The 14,983-nt window shown below is 35.8% G+C and overlaps 1 protein-coding gene across 1 annotated transcript; it reads right to left on the bottom strand.

Annotated features, from left to right (window-relative positions):
- Positions 1-1,747: 1,747 nt before the first annotated feature.
- On the bottom strand, positions 1,748-13,962 carry LOC148945507 (dolichyl-diphosphooligosaccharide--protein glycosyltransferase subunit STT3A-like). Its single transcript, XM_089099065.1, has 5 exons — positions 13,869-13,962; positions 13,076-13,243; positions 8,028-8,188; positions 5,689-5,779; positions 1,748-1,767 (listed from the first exon to the last, which is right to left on the bottom strand). Exons 1-5 carry the CDS (start codon positions 13,960-13,962, stop codon positions 1,748-1,750), a joined length of 534 nt encoding a protein of 177 aa, XP_088955191.1.
- Between the last annotated feature and the right edge of the window lie 1,021 nt (positions 13,963-14,983).

The following is a 14,983-nucleotide window of genomic DNA, read 5'->3' as shown; positions in this document are numbered from 1 at the left end:
AAAACATAATATTTCTACCTGGGACCCTGTCTATTTGCTCATGTAACTGTAAGTAAAATTTATCTGAGTCACTAGTATCTCCGTCAGTCGGTTTTACACGGGCATATACTACTATAATTGATACCCTGAACTTTTTAGTCATAAGATGAGCAATTAGTATTCTATTATGAATACCTTCCCACCCTAAACAAGACTTAGCAGCTTCCTTATTCATCATGAGCCCTACTCCATGTCCATGTACCCCATCCTTCCTACCTGACTAAATAAACTCTATATCACCTAATTTCATGCTTCCTACCCCTGGGATATGAGTTTCTGAAACTCTTAATAAGTCTAGTTCGAATCGTCTGAAATCGTCAGTCAAAATGTCGATACGATAGTCATTTTTTTACATCGTAATATTCCAAGTTTCAATTTTCATGTTTTTTAAACATTGAAATTATTTTGGCCTCAGTAAAAACACTGATCCCGGATACCAGTGCAAGACGGGCATCACATATCTTCTTAAGTCTACACCGAAGTGCTTAGAACTGGACAGCAAGAAGTCCCTGGGACCTCCAGTATGAATGGAGGCTTTGTGCAATCTTGGATCCATCTTGGTCACAATATGGTTTTCAGCTCTTGGCGATGCTCTTCTATCAACAAGAGTCGAAATCCTGCACAGACAATCTCAAGTCTATTACCTCCGACTCATAGTATATTCATGCCTACAGATATTATGCTACTACGGATAGGCAGCCCATAGTAGATAAATTAGCTAGGAAGAGGTTTTCAGCCCGAAAACGCCCGTCAAAACAGACCAAGCCCAGAGTAATTGTCCATTAATCAGAATCCCATTAGAATCCTGTGTCGTTTACTAGGCTATAATTTCCTCCTCAAGTGGGAGTAGAGTTGACCGCAAGGTCCCCAGTCTTGCAGGTACCCCGAAAGGGTCGAGGCAGCTCTTTGCAGAGGCCGTTGCCCATAGATCTGGATCTTACGCGCTGTCACAGTTGTCTTCCTATAAAAGATTCTCCTGCGATGATGTTCTGCATCACCTTGCAATTTAACCCGTTACTATGAGAACGTTTGTAATTCATGGGACGTGTGGACACACCGGTGGGCCCCATTGAGTGTATATTTGAGGGGCCTTCTTCCTCCTCCGCCTGTATTTATGGCCCCGGGCGAGGGTGCCCTGTTTCTATTATGGACCCCCAGGGCTCATACTAAAAATATTATTGTTAAAAATATAACAAGTTTACTAGAAATACATTTTACCACCCGAAACTATTTAATACTACTACTACTACTACTACTAACAACAACTCACCGCAGCACCAAGCCGCCTGAGGCCAACACAGCTACGCACGCTCCTCCTCCACCCAAATCTATTCAAAGACTTTTGTAGATTGCATATTAAAATAATGTGCATATGAATATGGCAACTCTTAAAATGCGTTTTGCCATGGAAATAAAATTTTCCTTCAAAAGATTAATAACTTGATTATTACTGAGTTGACTAAAGTTTAGGGTTATGTGTAAACAGAACATCGAATACCATATTATACTTCCGTGACAAAATCAAAAGTACCTTCAATAATCTTTTAAACACACACTTTTTTGTACTTATTTAATTATTTTATCACAAAATGATGGATTTCCCACAGACAGCAAGTCTATCAAAGTTAAATGAGAGATAACCATAAGATGTTCGCTAAGATGTAGGGTGTAAGAGAAATTCCGCGCTGAGAAATGGGGAATAACCGTTCTATCCCTGGAGTTGGAAAGCTGAAATTAGGTGATATAGAATTTATTTACTCATGCAGGAGGGATGGGGTGAAGGCAGGAATTAGTCCTCATGATGAATAAAAATATGATAAATCTTGTTCAGGTTTGAAAGGTATTAATAATAAAATGGTAGTTGCTCATAACATTGCTAAAAATGCAGGATATCAGTTAAAGTAATATGTGCCCCTATAGAACCAGTTGATAGAGATAGTAGTGAATCAGATGAGCTTTATTTACAGCTACAGGAGCAAATAGAGAGGATCTCAGGCAGAAATATCGTATTTTATTATGACCTGGTCGGTAGAAAAAGGGATAGAGGGTATCCTAGCCTAGGCACATTTGGTGAAGGAAAAGGAACCAGTAATGGTAACAGACTGCTCCAATTTTGCAGGTATAAAAATCTAGTTATAACCAATGTACAGTAATTGGTCAAAAAATGACCCATAAGTTAACATGGTATTCATATGATGGTAAGACACATCACCTTATTGATTATATTATTGTAAACAGATGGCTAGCAGGATCAATACAAGATACTAGGATATATAGGAGTGCTTTTATTCATATTAAAAATAAAGATCACCATCTAGTAGTGTCTAATGTTAATGTAAAGCGGATATTTAGAAAGAGTAAATACCTTCCGAAAGCAAAGACGTTGGTAGACTCCAGGATGAGAATTGGAGAAATTTTCTAGGAACAGTTGACTACTAGACTAGAGAGTCTAAAGTTTGACCACATAAAAGATGGATGGAACAATTTTAGGAAAATAATTTGTGAAGTCGCTGAGGAAAGAAAGAAAATTAGAAAGGCAGCTGGGAATAATGGCGAAAATGGTTTACGTTTACAGAGAGGGAGAAAGCGTGTACAAGGATTATTCGAGTGATATATCATATCAAGATAAAAGGATGTAAAGACAATGGAGAAAGAATTAAAACATGAATTATGGAGATGTGAAGTCGAGGCCACGGATAAAATTGCTGAAGATCTGGATGATGCAGCCAGATGACATAACAGTAAAATATTGTAATAGCATGTTAATAAATTGATAGGGATTGACAAACTTGTCCGAGTTAAATAGAGGAACGGGGCCAGAATTAGTGACAAAGAAAGAGTGAAAGTGAGATGGGAGGACCATTTCGAGAATGTACTAAACCGTGACAGAGTTACAGAAAAAGATATAGATAAGAGCGAAAAATTTTGCGATACTTTTGATGTGAAGGAAGATTTATTTTGCGCGAAAAAATTAATGACGGCACTAAAAGGATTAAAAAATGATAAGGCTGCAGGTGCCAATAGTGGTAATTGAGTTTTTTTAAATATGGTGGTTGTAAAATTAAAAATAAATTACTGAAGATTATGAAATTGATTTTTTAAAAAAGGGGAAGTACCTAGCGATTTTAGACCCCTCAATAAGACACGCGAAACGAGCGAGTTTGGAAATTTTAGAGGCATTAGCTTGGTTTCTATAGAAAGAAAATTACTTAGTATGATGATACTTTGTAGACTTAAAGATTCTGTGGGTAAAGTTTTAAGAAAAGAACACTGTGGTTTTACGAAGAGGAGAGGATGCAACAACCGAATTCCCTCGACCAACTCGAAAAACTCTAATTAAACCCCTCCATGAGAAAATTGTTAAGAGTGAGTCAGGTAATTTTAGAGGCATTACCCTGGGTTTTGTAGGAAGCAAATTACTCAGTAAAGCGATACCTTAGAGATGCTGTGAACAAAGTTTTAAGATCAGAACAGTACGGGTTAAGGGTACAGGAAGCGTCGACCAAATGTTCACTCTTAGATTAATAATTGAGAAGCGCTTGAGTCATCCAACCCTTTTAGTTCTCAGTTTTGTGAATTATGAGGAAGCGTTTGATCTAGGTCATAGAAGAATTTTAACGAAGGTCTTATCCTTGTAAACCAAATAAATAAATTAAAGTGATTAGTGTTATACACGAGAATAAAATGATGTTAGTAGCTGGATTCCTATTAAATCAGGAATTAAGCAAGGTTGTGTTCTATCCCCATTTATATGGATCATTTTGATCGACTCTGTCCTAAGGAGCAGAAAACATGGGATCAATTGGCTAAGTAAAACTCTCCTAGGCTTAAATTTTTAAGCATCCTAGATGAAAATGTTAGTACAATGAATGAATTTTTGGAGGTTTTGAGAGTTCAGGGTGCAAAAACAGGTTTGTAATTAATGTTAAAAAGACTAAGTCACTAAGATTAGGAATAAGTGAAGGTGAATAGGTGATGCTGGGTAACGAAGATCGATCAAGTGGACAGCTTCTCTTACCTAGGTAATATTATTAGTAAAGACTGTGGGTGCAGTGAAAATATTAAGAGTAGAATAGCCAGGGCCTGGGTGCTTTTTTTTCACAGTTGAAAAAAGTTTGGAAGAGTAGAAAAATAAGTCTTCAAACCAAGATTCAAATATTGGAAGGTACAATAACAGTGATCAAGTATGGTTCGGAAGCGTGGGCACTTCGAAAGACGGAGAATGAATTGATAGGTGTTTTCCAGATACCGATTTGACTGACCACATCTCTAACAGTAAGCTGTACGAAAATCTGGTTCAATCCCACTTTCTAGGACTATAATGAGAGAAAGGCTGGGATGACCAGTTCGCGTTATCCGGATGAAGGATGACAGATTACCAAGGATCGTCTTTGTAGGCCAACCTTCTAGGTCCAAACAAAAAGCAGGTCATCCCGATTGGAGTGGGAAGATATCGTAAGAAAAGAATTAAGAGAAATAGAAACTTCTTGGGAGGGTGTACAAAGGGAGGCTTTAAACAGATTGGCATGGAGGAGGACCGTGCGTAGCTCCGCGGCCTCAAGCGGCTTGGTATTGTAGTGAGTGGTTAGTAGTAGCAGCATATACTATGCGCAGATAAATACATACGATAAAACATCAATAAGTCTAATCTCAATGGTTTACAAAACTTCTGGTTAACAGAACTCAAGAAGCTGAAGTTTGTCTATATGCCTAAAAGTCGATTAGAACAAATCCGAGCAATCGAAGTTCGACTGCACATGCTGATGTTTTCAAACTTCCAGTCTACCGATTAAAAGCACCAATAATAATTTGTAAAATTAATAGTAACTGAAATTACGATCTCCTGCAGAAGAATAACTGTAACAAATGCAATAAATAAGGATAAGTGTACAATAAATGTAAAAAAAGATAAGAGTTATAAAGTACAATAAATGCAACAAGCAGAATTCTAACTCATTGGGACGAACTTAAGTACAAAATGAATTTAGGTAGGTTATTTAGTTTAGGAATTTGATACATAAAGGATGCGTAAAGCTATCAACTAGGTACAGGGGCGTCGTTTGGGGGTGACAAGGGGGCAGTTGCCCCCCCCCCAATAATGTGGAGAAAAAATATTATACATCCAATGCCTTCTGAATATCCCGATATGGACCCCTCTTGCCCCCCCCCCCCAATAAAAATTCTGGAGATTCGCTCCTGACTAGGTATACTAACAAAATTACACCTTTATATGGTACAACATTGCTTTTGAATATTTTTCTTTGATTATATTATTCTTCTTCTTGTGTTTTCTTTATTTTGTTGTTTCTTTTTTTGTTACGAATGGATTAAAAACAATTAAATACTTCTATATCCTATGCCCAGGCAAATACATATGATGTGGCAAAATAGCCCTAATCTCAACGGGCTGCAAAACCTCTAGTTAAAAAAAACTCAAGATGCTGAGGTTGAGCTAGATTTCTAGAAGTCGATTAGAACAAATCCGAGCAATCAATGTTTGACTGCATATGTTAGAAGTAATAACAAAAAGTAACAATACGCCCCACAAACATTCTAATCAGAAAAAGGGAGTTTGTCCCACCACCAGCTCTAATTCTTGCTTTTAAAAAAAAAAATAATTGTTATCATCGATATATAATAAATAAGTACCTTCATTATCATAGGATCCAGCAACAGACCTTGAAATGTAGCCAGGTACAATGGATATAAAAGCGGCAGCAAGAAGACCTGCACCAGTATCCTAAAAAAAAAAAAAAGAAACGCTAAATTATAATAGAAAATGCCATTTTTCTCAAGTTTGGCTGAATGGTTTTACTTCCTGAATAATAATAATAATAATAATGATAATAAAAAAAACGACATAACGCTAAAACCCAAAAACAAGTCTTCTTATGTACTAGCAGTTCCATTTCCAGATTTTCGTTTCACGTTCTGAACGTCACTTACTACTACAGTTGACAGCTCCTTGCATCACCAACACTGTGGAGCATGTGGAGGGCACCACAGCCACCGTTGCCAACGCTTTGAGATGAATTATACTGGTTTTCTAACCACTATCCAAAAGATACTTTGGAGGACAGTTACAGCATTCTACGTCCCTTTTCATTTCACAGACAGCATACTAAAATAAGCTGAAATGCAAATGACTTTTTTTTTCATTGATAACCCCATCCTCTCTCAGAAGCCAGTTTTGAGTAGTTATATTTTTCGTGTGATGATTAGTTTTGAAACTCGTGGAGATTTCCTTTTGTGTTGCGTCGACGAAAATCCCTTTTTTCTTAAATCCCCAAGCAGTAATTTGGAGATTTTCAAAAATTTGAAAAAATAGAAGTTGACCCAATAAATGCAGCCCAAATGTACCCGAAATGAGGACTATACCATGATATGTTTAAATATACTGCATTGTACAAGGACCTCTAAGTTGTACCAAAAATGGTACAATTGTACCGCGCCACTCCTCCACCAGTTTGTCCAGAGATTCAAACTCTACTTCCTCCCATGAAGTTCCCCCTTCCTTTCACTTTGTCCTTATTGCCACTTCCCAACTCCTACTTTTTGCTTATCTGGAGCTGGATTGGCAAAAACACAATTCTTGGCAAGCTATTATCATACATCTGTATAACGTAACCTAATCTTCTTAATCTTTTCTTTTTCCTTACAGCCATAGACAATGGGATCAGCCAGATTTTCAAAATTTCTCAAACGAGTCCCCATCACTAGTATATCTATTACACTTTGCCCACTGTGTGGGTATTGGTGAAAACGTTTTGCATTTTTAGGGAATTCAAAGAATTCGAAGATTTAAGGAAATATATTTTTCGAGAATGTTTTATTAATAATACTGATTGGATAAGAATAATGAGAAAGGGGGTTAAGGAAAATTGAAAGTTTCGGAAATTCCTGATACTAGAATTGTACTATGTGGCCATGCTTTCATTGTCCTTAAAAATTGTGCCCGTTAAAACCTAGAGATTACCTGAATACCTTGTTTTTACATGTTTCTCCTGTTGCTTATGAAAATCCTTCATAGTTTGATTGGGGAAGATTGCAGTTGGCTTATTATATTTAATTCAGCCACCAGTTGTATATTTTCAGAAGATTACTTTTTCTTTTGTCCCACTTAATAGCTCCTTTAGTTATTTATTGAGAGAATTTGTTAGCAGTGATGCAAAATTATGTCACAATGTGAATATGTATGACAAGCCATAGTGCTTATTGGATTTTTTTTGTGAAATAAACACATAAATACCCTTTCCACAGTCAACACAAAACAGGCGAGGAAACTTTCAATAACTGGTTTATACTTTTATGCCTGGCATCTACAAAATATAGTGGCATATAAAAATAAATCCAGTGTCTTTGTATTTTTAAATGAGAAAAAAACACTATAAATAGGGAATATATCTCCTCTAATCCCTATTTAGAGGACTTCTCAAGCTTATACAGGTCAAATCCTTGTTGGGAGAGATGATCAAAGGATTCTTTTTTATTTTATTTTTTTTCTGCAACAAAAAGGAGGCGGGAGCTCTTTTGGAACAACCTAAGAGTTGATCCTCCGTAATCCTTTTTTTTTATTTTTTTTTTTTTTTTTTTTTTTTTTTTTTTTTGTAGCTACCGATTTATTTTGTCTCATATTTTTTTTTTCTTAATAAATTGCTTTTACTACTACTACTACTATGTGAAAATATGAATGTCAATTAACCACTACTACTTTTACTACTACTACTACTATGTGAAAATATGAATGTCAATAAACCACTAGCTATAACTGAAATTTCATAATTGTAAAAACTTCTGAGTTATAGATCCCAAGTTAATTTTAGGCTTTTGGAAAAGTTAAAAATCACTATGAGGTAAAATATAAATGTACGATAAAAGTATGGAAAAAAATAATTAACAAGCCCCAAGTGACACTTGAGCTGGTCACAATGTTTAGTTCCTATACCCCAGATATCAAATTCAACTAGATACGTGCAATAGAGACTCACATGAATTTCTCTTGTTAACAGAAAAGTCGCAACTGTTGTTAGACTAGAAAAAAATGGGGCCAAGAAGACACAAACATCTTTTATATCAACTGATATATGAAGCCAGTTCATGATATGGTAAAGCAGAGCCGATGTTACCATCAATCCAGGGTAAATGGTACCTGAAAACAAGATGAAATTTAAAATGGATCATACAAACCACTGTTTTAAAGTATATTACTCGGTCACACAATAGTGCCCCTGGATAATGCTAAAGTATATGAAGGAGAGAGATAAAAAAAAGTGGTGGATACAGAGAGAGAGAGAGAGAGAGAGAGAGAGAGAGAGAGTTAGAGAGAAAGAGGGAAAAAGAGAAGACAGAGAGAGACAGGCAGACAGAGAGAAAAGGAAAGAGAAGCAAAACGTTACCTGCTTAAACCGGCGGTTATGAGATTGATAGAGATTTTAGGATTAGAATTTAAGAGGATTGCTCCAAGAACAATTGGATATAAAATTGAAGAGTAAAAGGTTTGATAGGTTGCCCTAGGGCATCTGAAGCACAGCTCATTTGAAAGCCACTCAATCTTACCGTCACTAACTAGTAGCCATCGCGCAAAAAGTGGGTTAGCATAGTAGCAATCTGTTCAAAGAACTATACAATAAGACCGAAAGCACCGTCATTGTAAACGGCCAACTCTCATCACATTTTTCAAATTAAAAACGGTGTTCAGCAAGGTTGCGCTGCTGCTCCCGAACTCTTCAACTGTGTCATGGACCATGTTCTCAAAACTCTGCTGCTGCATCCATTTGGCATCCACTTCGCTGACGATGTTGCATTTGTATGCGAAAATCTCGCAGACATCAAAACTACCCTGGAGACGATAGCATCTGCTGTAGAAAAACTTGATTTAAATGTAAACTGGACCAAAACCAAATTACCTATGGATAAGACACCATGCAGCCCCCTGACAACTATAGAAGTATGTGGCCAAGATGCAGATATCAGTAAGGGTGGGAAAGGCGAACGCCGTTTTTGGCTGCCTTCTGTGAACCATATTCCACAAACCCCAGATCAGCCGTCTCACGAAAGCTCGTATATACTCTGCCTCGGCAGCAAGTATTTTGTTGTACTCGTCAGAGACTTGGCCTTTGACTTATTCGCAGATGATTAAGGTAGATGCTGTCCAGACAAAACACCTCCAAAAAATCAAAAACGTTAGGTGGCTCAACAGAGTACAGAACAAGAATATCCTCCAGTCCTTTAAATTACCACCCCTGTCAGAACAGCTTGAATCACGCTCGCTGCGTTGGTATGGTCATTTACTTCGCCTACCCACTGAAATAACTGCCCAACTTATATTCGATTTCGATCCAACTGCAAACGGCTGGAAACGCCCCAGAGGTACACCACGTATGAGATGGGCGGATATCATCCGCGATCGACTCACAGCATGGGGCATTGACCCCACCGAAGCTCCTACCCTCGCCCAAAACAGGCCATTCTGGAGACGACTAACGGCACTGACGTCTGGTTCCCTCTAAGCTGACGACACTGCCAAGCAAGAGCTACAAGTAAGTAAGAAATAATAGCAATACTACTTGGCAGGTTTCATGGCCTAGTAAAACTTGTTGGCAAATTTTGTCTAAAAATACCATTTTTACATTTAAAAATACTTTTTGCTCAGAGAAAAGCTGGCAAAATTCAAATTTTGCCACTGGCAGCTTTAAACCTTTCCCATACCTGACTGGTAGTGTTGTAAATAGTAAAATTGGGTATTTTACTGTAATTTTACGGACCCCCGTAAAATTTTAACCATTTTACTATAGTACGCATTTTACCGGTATTTTACATATTTTACTAACATATCTTATGGCGCGTTGAAGTTATCATCGTAAAAAACTACCCAAAGGGTGGGAGAAACAGGTTATGATATGATATTGTTATTTTGATTTTTACTGGAGATACAGCAGGGTGTACAAACAAGTAGTATAATTGTTAATTAAACTCATTATTTCATTGTGAAGTTTTTATAATTGAGGGATAATTTAATACTTAACTAGCCCTTCTCTTACAGCATATCACCTTATGTGTGTGTTTTCATGAACAGTGTACGCAACCTTTCCACTAAAAAAAATTATAGAGAGCAATATCATTTGGCCTGTGGGTCTGTAGCAATGTTTCCTAGTCTAAAGCCTAGAACACACGTAGCTTTGTCTGGCACCAATTTGGTAAATCGGTGCTGATTTATGAAGAAAACAGCAGTGATTTGAGCTTGAAATTTGTTTGTAGGTTTTGGTGCCCATTTGCGAAAACAGTGCCAAATTTCATCGTGATCTTAAAAAAGGAATCCTCAATCGTTTCCTTCTCTTCAGCATGAAAATCAAAAGATCTGAATAAAAGTAATAATAACAGTTAAATATTTAATAATGAAAAAATTTGCATTTCATTAGATTTGTCTTAATGAAATAAATTTATGAGAATAATATAAATTTTATGAATAAAAGAACTTAAAAATAATAAAGAAAGAACAAAATAATAAGTTGAGATCAACCATGTCACTATTGATCGACAGCAGTTGACAAATGGTGTCTGCGTCCATGATTGTTAGTTTGGAAAATCTCGCACAAAGAGCATTTTCGTTTGTACTGCTGTCGTTTGCCCACTGACCTGCTGAAAGAAGTGCCCGAAAAAAGCTACGTGTGCTCTAGGCTTAAGTTCCAAGAAAAAATTGGACCGTTAAACATTGGGCCGAAATTAACACCTGTCTTTGACCCTCAGCAAACCAAAGTCCATTTGTTATAAATAAATAAAATGAGTCATGATCGAATTTATGTGTCCTAATCTAATTAGTATTCTAATAAGACTCAAATTCATTTATGTTAAGAAAATTTCTACCTACAGGTTTTCAAAACAGAGGAGAGTTATTTGCCTTTTTAAGCCTAGGAAAATCAAAATCTTTAAAAATTTTTATTAAGAGCTGAAAAAAGATAGACAAAAAAAAAAATGCTCAACTGGTCTTCAAGCTACAGGGCAACTTTATCCTATATTTTCTAGGCAATACTGTATTTTACCACTTTTACTGACCGGGTTTTTATTTTACAGTGTTTTACAACAGTACTTGCTTGACATTACGCTGATGAAATATTTATCATTTCCTCTACAGCAGGAACAAACTGAAGATACTTAAATCCCAATTTAACAGCAAATCTAACTGTTGCAATGTGAACTATAGGGATCGGCAGCCCCTCCCCCTTCTCACATATGGAATATTTTCACTTTGATTTAGGTTTTAACAGTTAGACCCCCCCCCCTTCTGCCGAAAATTCCTCCCAATATATTTCTGTATAATTTCCCAATAACAAGTCTCATCTATAAATAATGGCCAAATTGCAAAGCTCACAACCCTTTCTCCAGGGATGGTGGGGGTCATCAGAGTCATAGTTACTAGATCTTTTAACAATGTTGAATCAAATAACTATATTAAAATTTTGATTGGATGTCATTGGGGAAAAAAAGAAGTATGGGAAGGGGCTAGTTCCGCTTAAATCTTTTTGGTCTCTTAAAAAAACGTAGTGGAAATTCTTATTACTGCTGAAATGAGCCCTCTCCCAGTCTTCTAGCACCATTGGTTTGAAATAGTCATCCCTTGAAAAAAAGCGAATAATTTAATTCCCAGTGTCGATAGGAGTGACTGCCCCTCCCTCCACTACACCTCTAGATCCATCGCTGAATCATTTAGAGAGCTTGTTTTTCCTTTTTAAATCTCCCATTAGTTTTTTGTGTTTAATTATAAGTAACCGATTAGCGAATTTATAGATGACTATACAGGAATTTTAAGCGTATAATGCAGAAGTAGATTTAATGATAAGACCTTCAAACGACGAAGCGGCGATTTTGCCTAGGGGCATTCAGATCAGAGAGGGAAGACATTTTGATTGTGATGGTAAGTATTCAGTTTAGTTTATTAATATTGATAACTTGTGTCTTATGTGTAATTTATAGATGACTATACAGGAATTTTAAGCAAACTTTCTCCTTTAAAAACAGTACAAGCAGCCTAACTTCTTTTCTTTCTTGTGTGTCTCATCATATCTTTTACACTGTATATTTTAGCATAGTTACAAATATGCAAGCCTGACATTCTGGAATAACAGAATAAACAGTTCAACCAGAAACGCCAGTCATACCAGTGGTGGAAAGTGTTCATGCTGCAATGGTATTCTGTTGTGATGTGGTTTCTGTTGTGTCTGATATTCTGATGTGGTTTGATACAATCATTCCTTGACAAAAAAAAATGACAAGAAAACAAATGCATAAACATGCATCTGTGATTTTTCTTCAGACCAAAATTACGAAATTCCACATTTTTGTAGATAGGAGCTTAAAACCTCTCTCATATGCTGAATCTGATGGTGTGATTTTCATTAAGATTGCTTGACTTTATGGGGGTGTTTCCCAAATTTAATGGAAATCATGCAAATTTTCTAAGGCTTGTAACTTTTGATGGGCGACACTGAACTTAACGAATTTTAAAAATTTTGAATCAGCATAAAAAATCAATTATTCTGATGTATCAACTGCTATCAAAACTCCTTATGTTTATGATTTTTGGTTATTAATGGGCCAAGTCAATCATTGCTTATAGTTTGTTAGCATGAACTGTTTGATCTTGCTGTATTTGTGATGTAAAGCCATATTATGACTGACTATTGTAACTAAAACACTATCACCTGTATAAATATTTGAATCATAAAATATAATAAAAATACAAAATTAAATAGATAATGTCTTTACTCTATGTTCAGAATAAACAAAAAAGGGTTACTAAAACAGAAACAGTACTGATGCTTACTTTGGCCACAGTGTCATTAACGATAGGAGAGCAAATAACTAATAATCAGTATCTAGCTTAACTTCTAAATTAACAAAACGGAATTAATCAATAGTAAAAAAAGATTTCAATAAAATTAAGACATATGTATAGTCATTAGACAAATAGAACAGTTTAGACTACAATTACTTAACCACAATTTAGGCTACAACAGAGATAATACAAAATGAAAATTACCCCCAATGATTCTTCCAAGAGGGTACCATGCTCTGTCATCAAACCAATTCAAGAAGTTATAGAAACCTTCTTCTGCAAGATATTTAGTAGTTCTATAGTTGAAGTATGGATCAAACTCATGGATAACACTCTCAAACCTCAGAACAGAAAAGAGGCGAATTGCAAAGGCTGAAAAAAAAAGAATAATTTTGTTTTGCAAAAAAATTGGCAATTAACACTGCCAACAAATAACAAGCAAATGAAGATCTATAACTAAGGGATTGAAATAGCACCAAATTTGTAGAGTTTTTAAAGTGAAAGTTACAATATAATACTATAGTTGCAACATAAGCATTTTAAAACAGGACTAAATATATAGACCAAACATTAAAAAAATAACACCCACATTTGAGCAGGGTTTGAAGCTGAGGATTTCTCAACATGTTGATGATACGACTAATCATGCAATATGAAGGCAAAAAACGAAAACATAATCAGCAACATTTTACAAACTAATACTACTACTACCAGTGCTTCCACTAAATCAGATTTTTGGCACTTCGGTAGGAAAAAAAATTAGATACCAGGATTCCATATCTTCAATTTAGTCTATTCAAGATTGACTGCATCTGTCATTAAGATGTGTGGTTCTTACTTCATGATCCTGTCTCAAAGATTGGAATGATTTTTCAGTAAAATTCTGGTTTAGCTACTTTTCACTATCTTGGAAAGGGGTTAGTTTAGGAAAATGAAACTTTCAGGGATGGGTCTACAGACTATTGCACGGCCTTGGAAGGTATTTCAAAGTACCCACCTCCACTCCTTCTTCCTCTATTGCTACCAATACTACATTTGAGCAGGGTTTGAAGCTGAGGATTTCTCAACGTGTTGATGATAAGACTAATCATGCAATAATGAAGGGAAAAAACAAAAACATAATCAGCAACATTTTACAAACTAATACTACTACTACCAGTGCTTCCACTAAATCAGATTTTTGGCACTTCGGTAGGAAAAAAAATTAGATACCAGGATTCCATATCTTCAATTTAGTCTATTCAAGATTGACTGCATCTGTCATTGCATCTGAATTTTTCTAACCAAATCAGATTTTTGGCGCTTTGGTAGGAAAACATTAGATACCAGGATTCCATATCTTCAATTTAGTCTATTCAAGATTGATTGCATCTGTCATTAAGATGTGTGGTTCTTACTTCATGATCCTGTGTCAAAGATTGAAATGCTTTTTCAGTAAAATTCTGGTTTAGCTACTTTTCTCTATCATGGAAAGGGGTTAGTTTAGGAAAATGAAACTTTCAGGGATGGGTCTACAGACTGTAGTATGGCCTTGGAAGGTATTTCAAAGTACCCACCTCCACTCCTTCTCCCTCTAGAGGGCCCTGACCCATGATGACCTTTAAAAAAATTTTAGGTTATAAAAGTGAAACATTGCAAAATAGACCTTCTGCTTAAATAAAGTACAACAAAACATTTTTTCAGCTACACAAGTTAGCTCAGTCCCAATTTATAAGGTTTTAAAGGTATGCAAATACATTTCCTAAATTAAAAAAAAAACCATTGATATGGCATGAAATTCTACTTATATAATAGGAATTACATTTTCTGAACTAAAGCCAGAAAAAAGAAACTGATAACTGACAATAAAGGTAATAAAAAATAAATAATTAAAAAATAAAAAAGAAGAAGGTAAAATGTTGTTTTGTCAAAATTTCAATAGGTTAACAAAGAAGCTTGGCAATACCTTCCCAGAGTATGTTTTTGGACCTGCTTAATGAAAGTTTCATTGTTCTGACATAACCCCTTTCCGAGATAGTGAAAAGTAGCTAAGCTAGAATTTTACTGCTTTTCTTAAGATTAGGCTCAATCTTTAAATTTGTGGCCAAGATAAGGCTCTACTGTTGTCTATCT

Source organism: Artemia sp. Qi Xiang Cuo, chromosome 13, assembly GCF_049724085.1.
Source record: "Artemia sp. Qi Xiang Cuo chromosome 13, ASM4972408v1, whole genome shotgun sequence".
Classification (NCBI taxonomy): Eukaryota; Metazoa; Arthropoda; class Branchiopoda; order Anostraca; family Artemiidae; genus Artemia; species Artemia sp. Qi Xiang Cuo.
The sequence above is the reverse complement of the archived record's forward strand: the minus strand, read 5'-3'. Positions and strand labels throughout refer to the sequence as shown.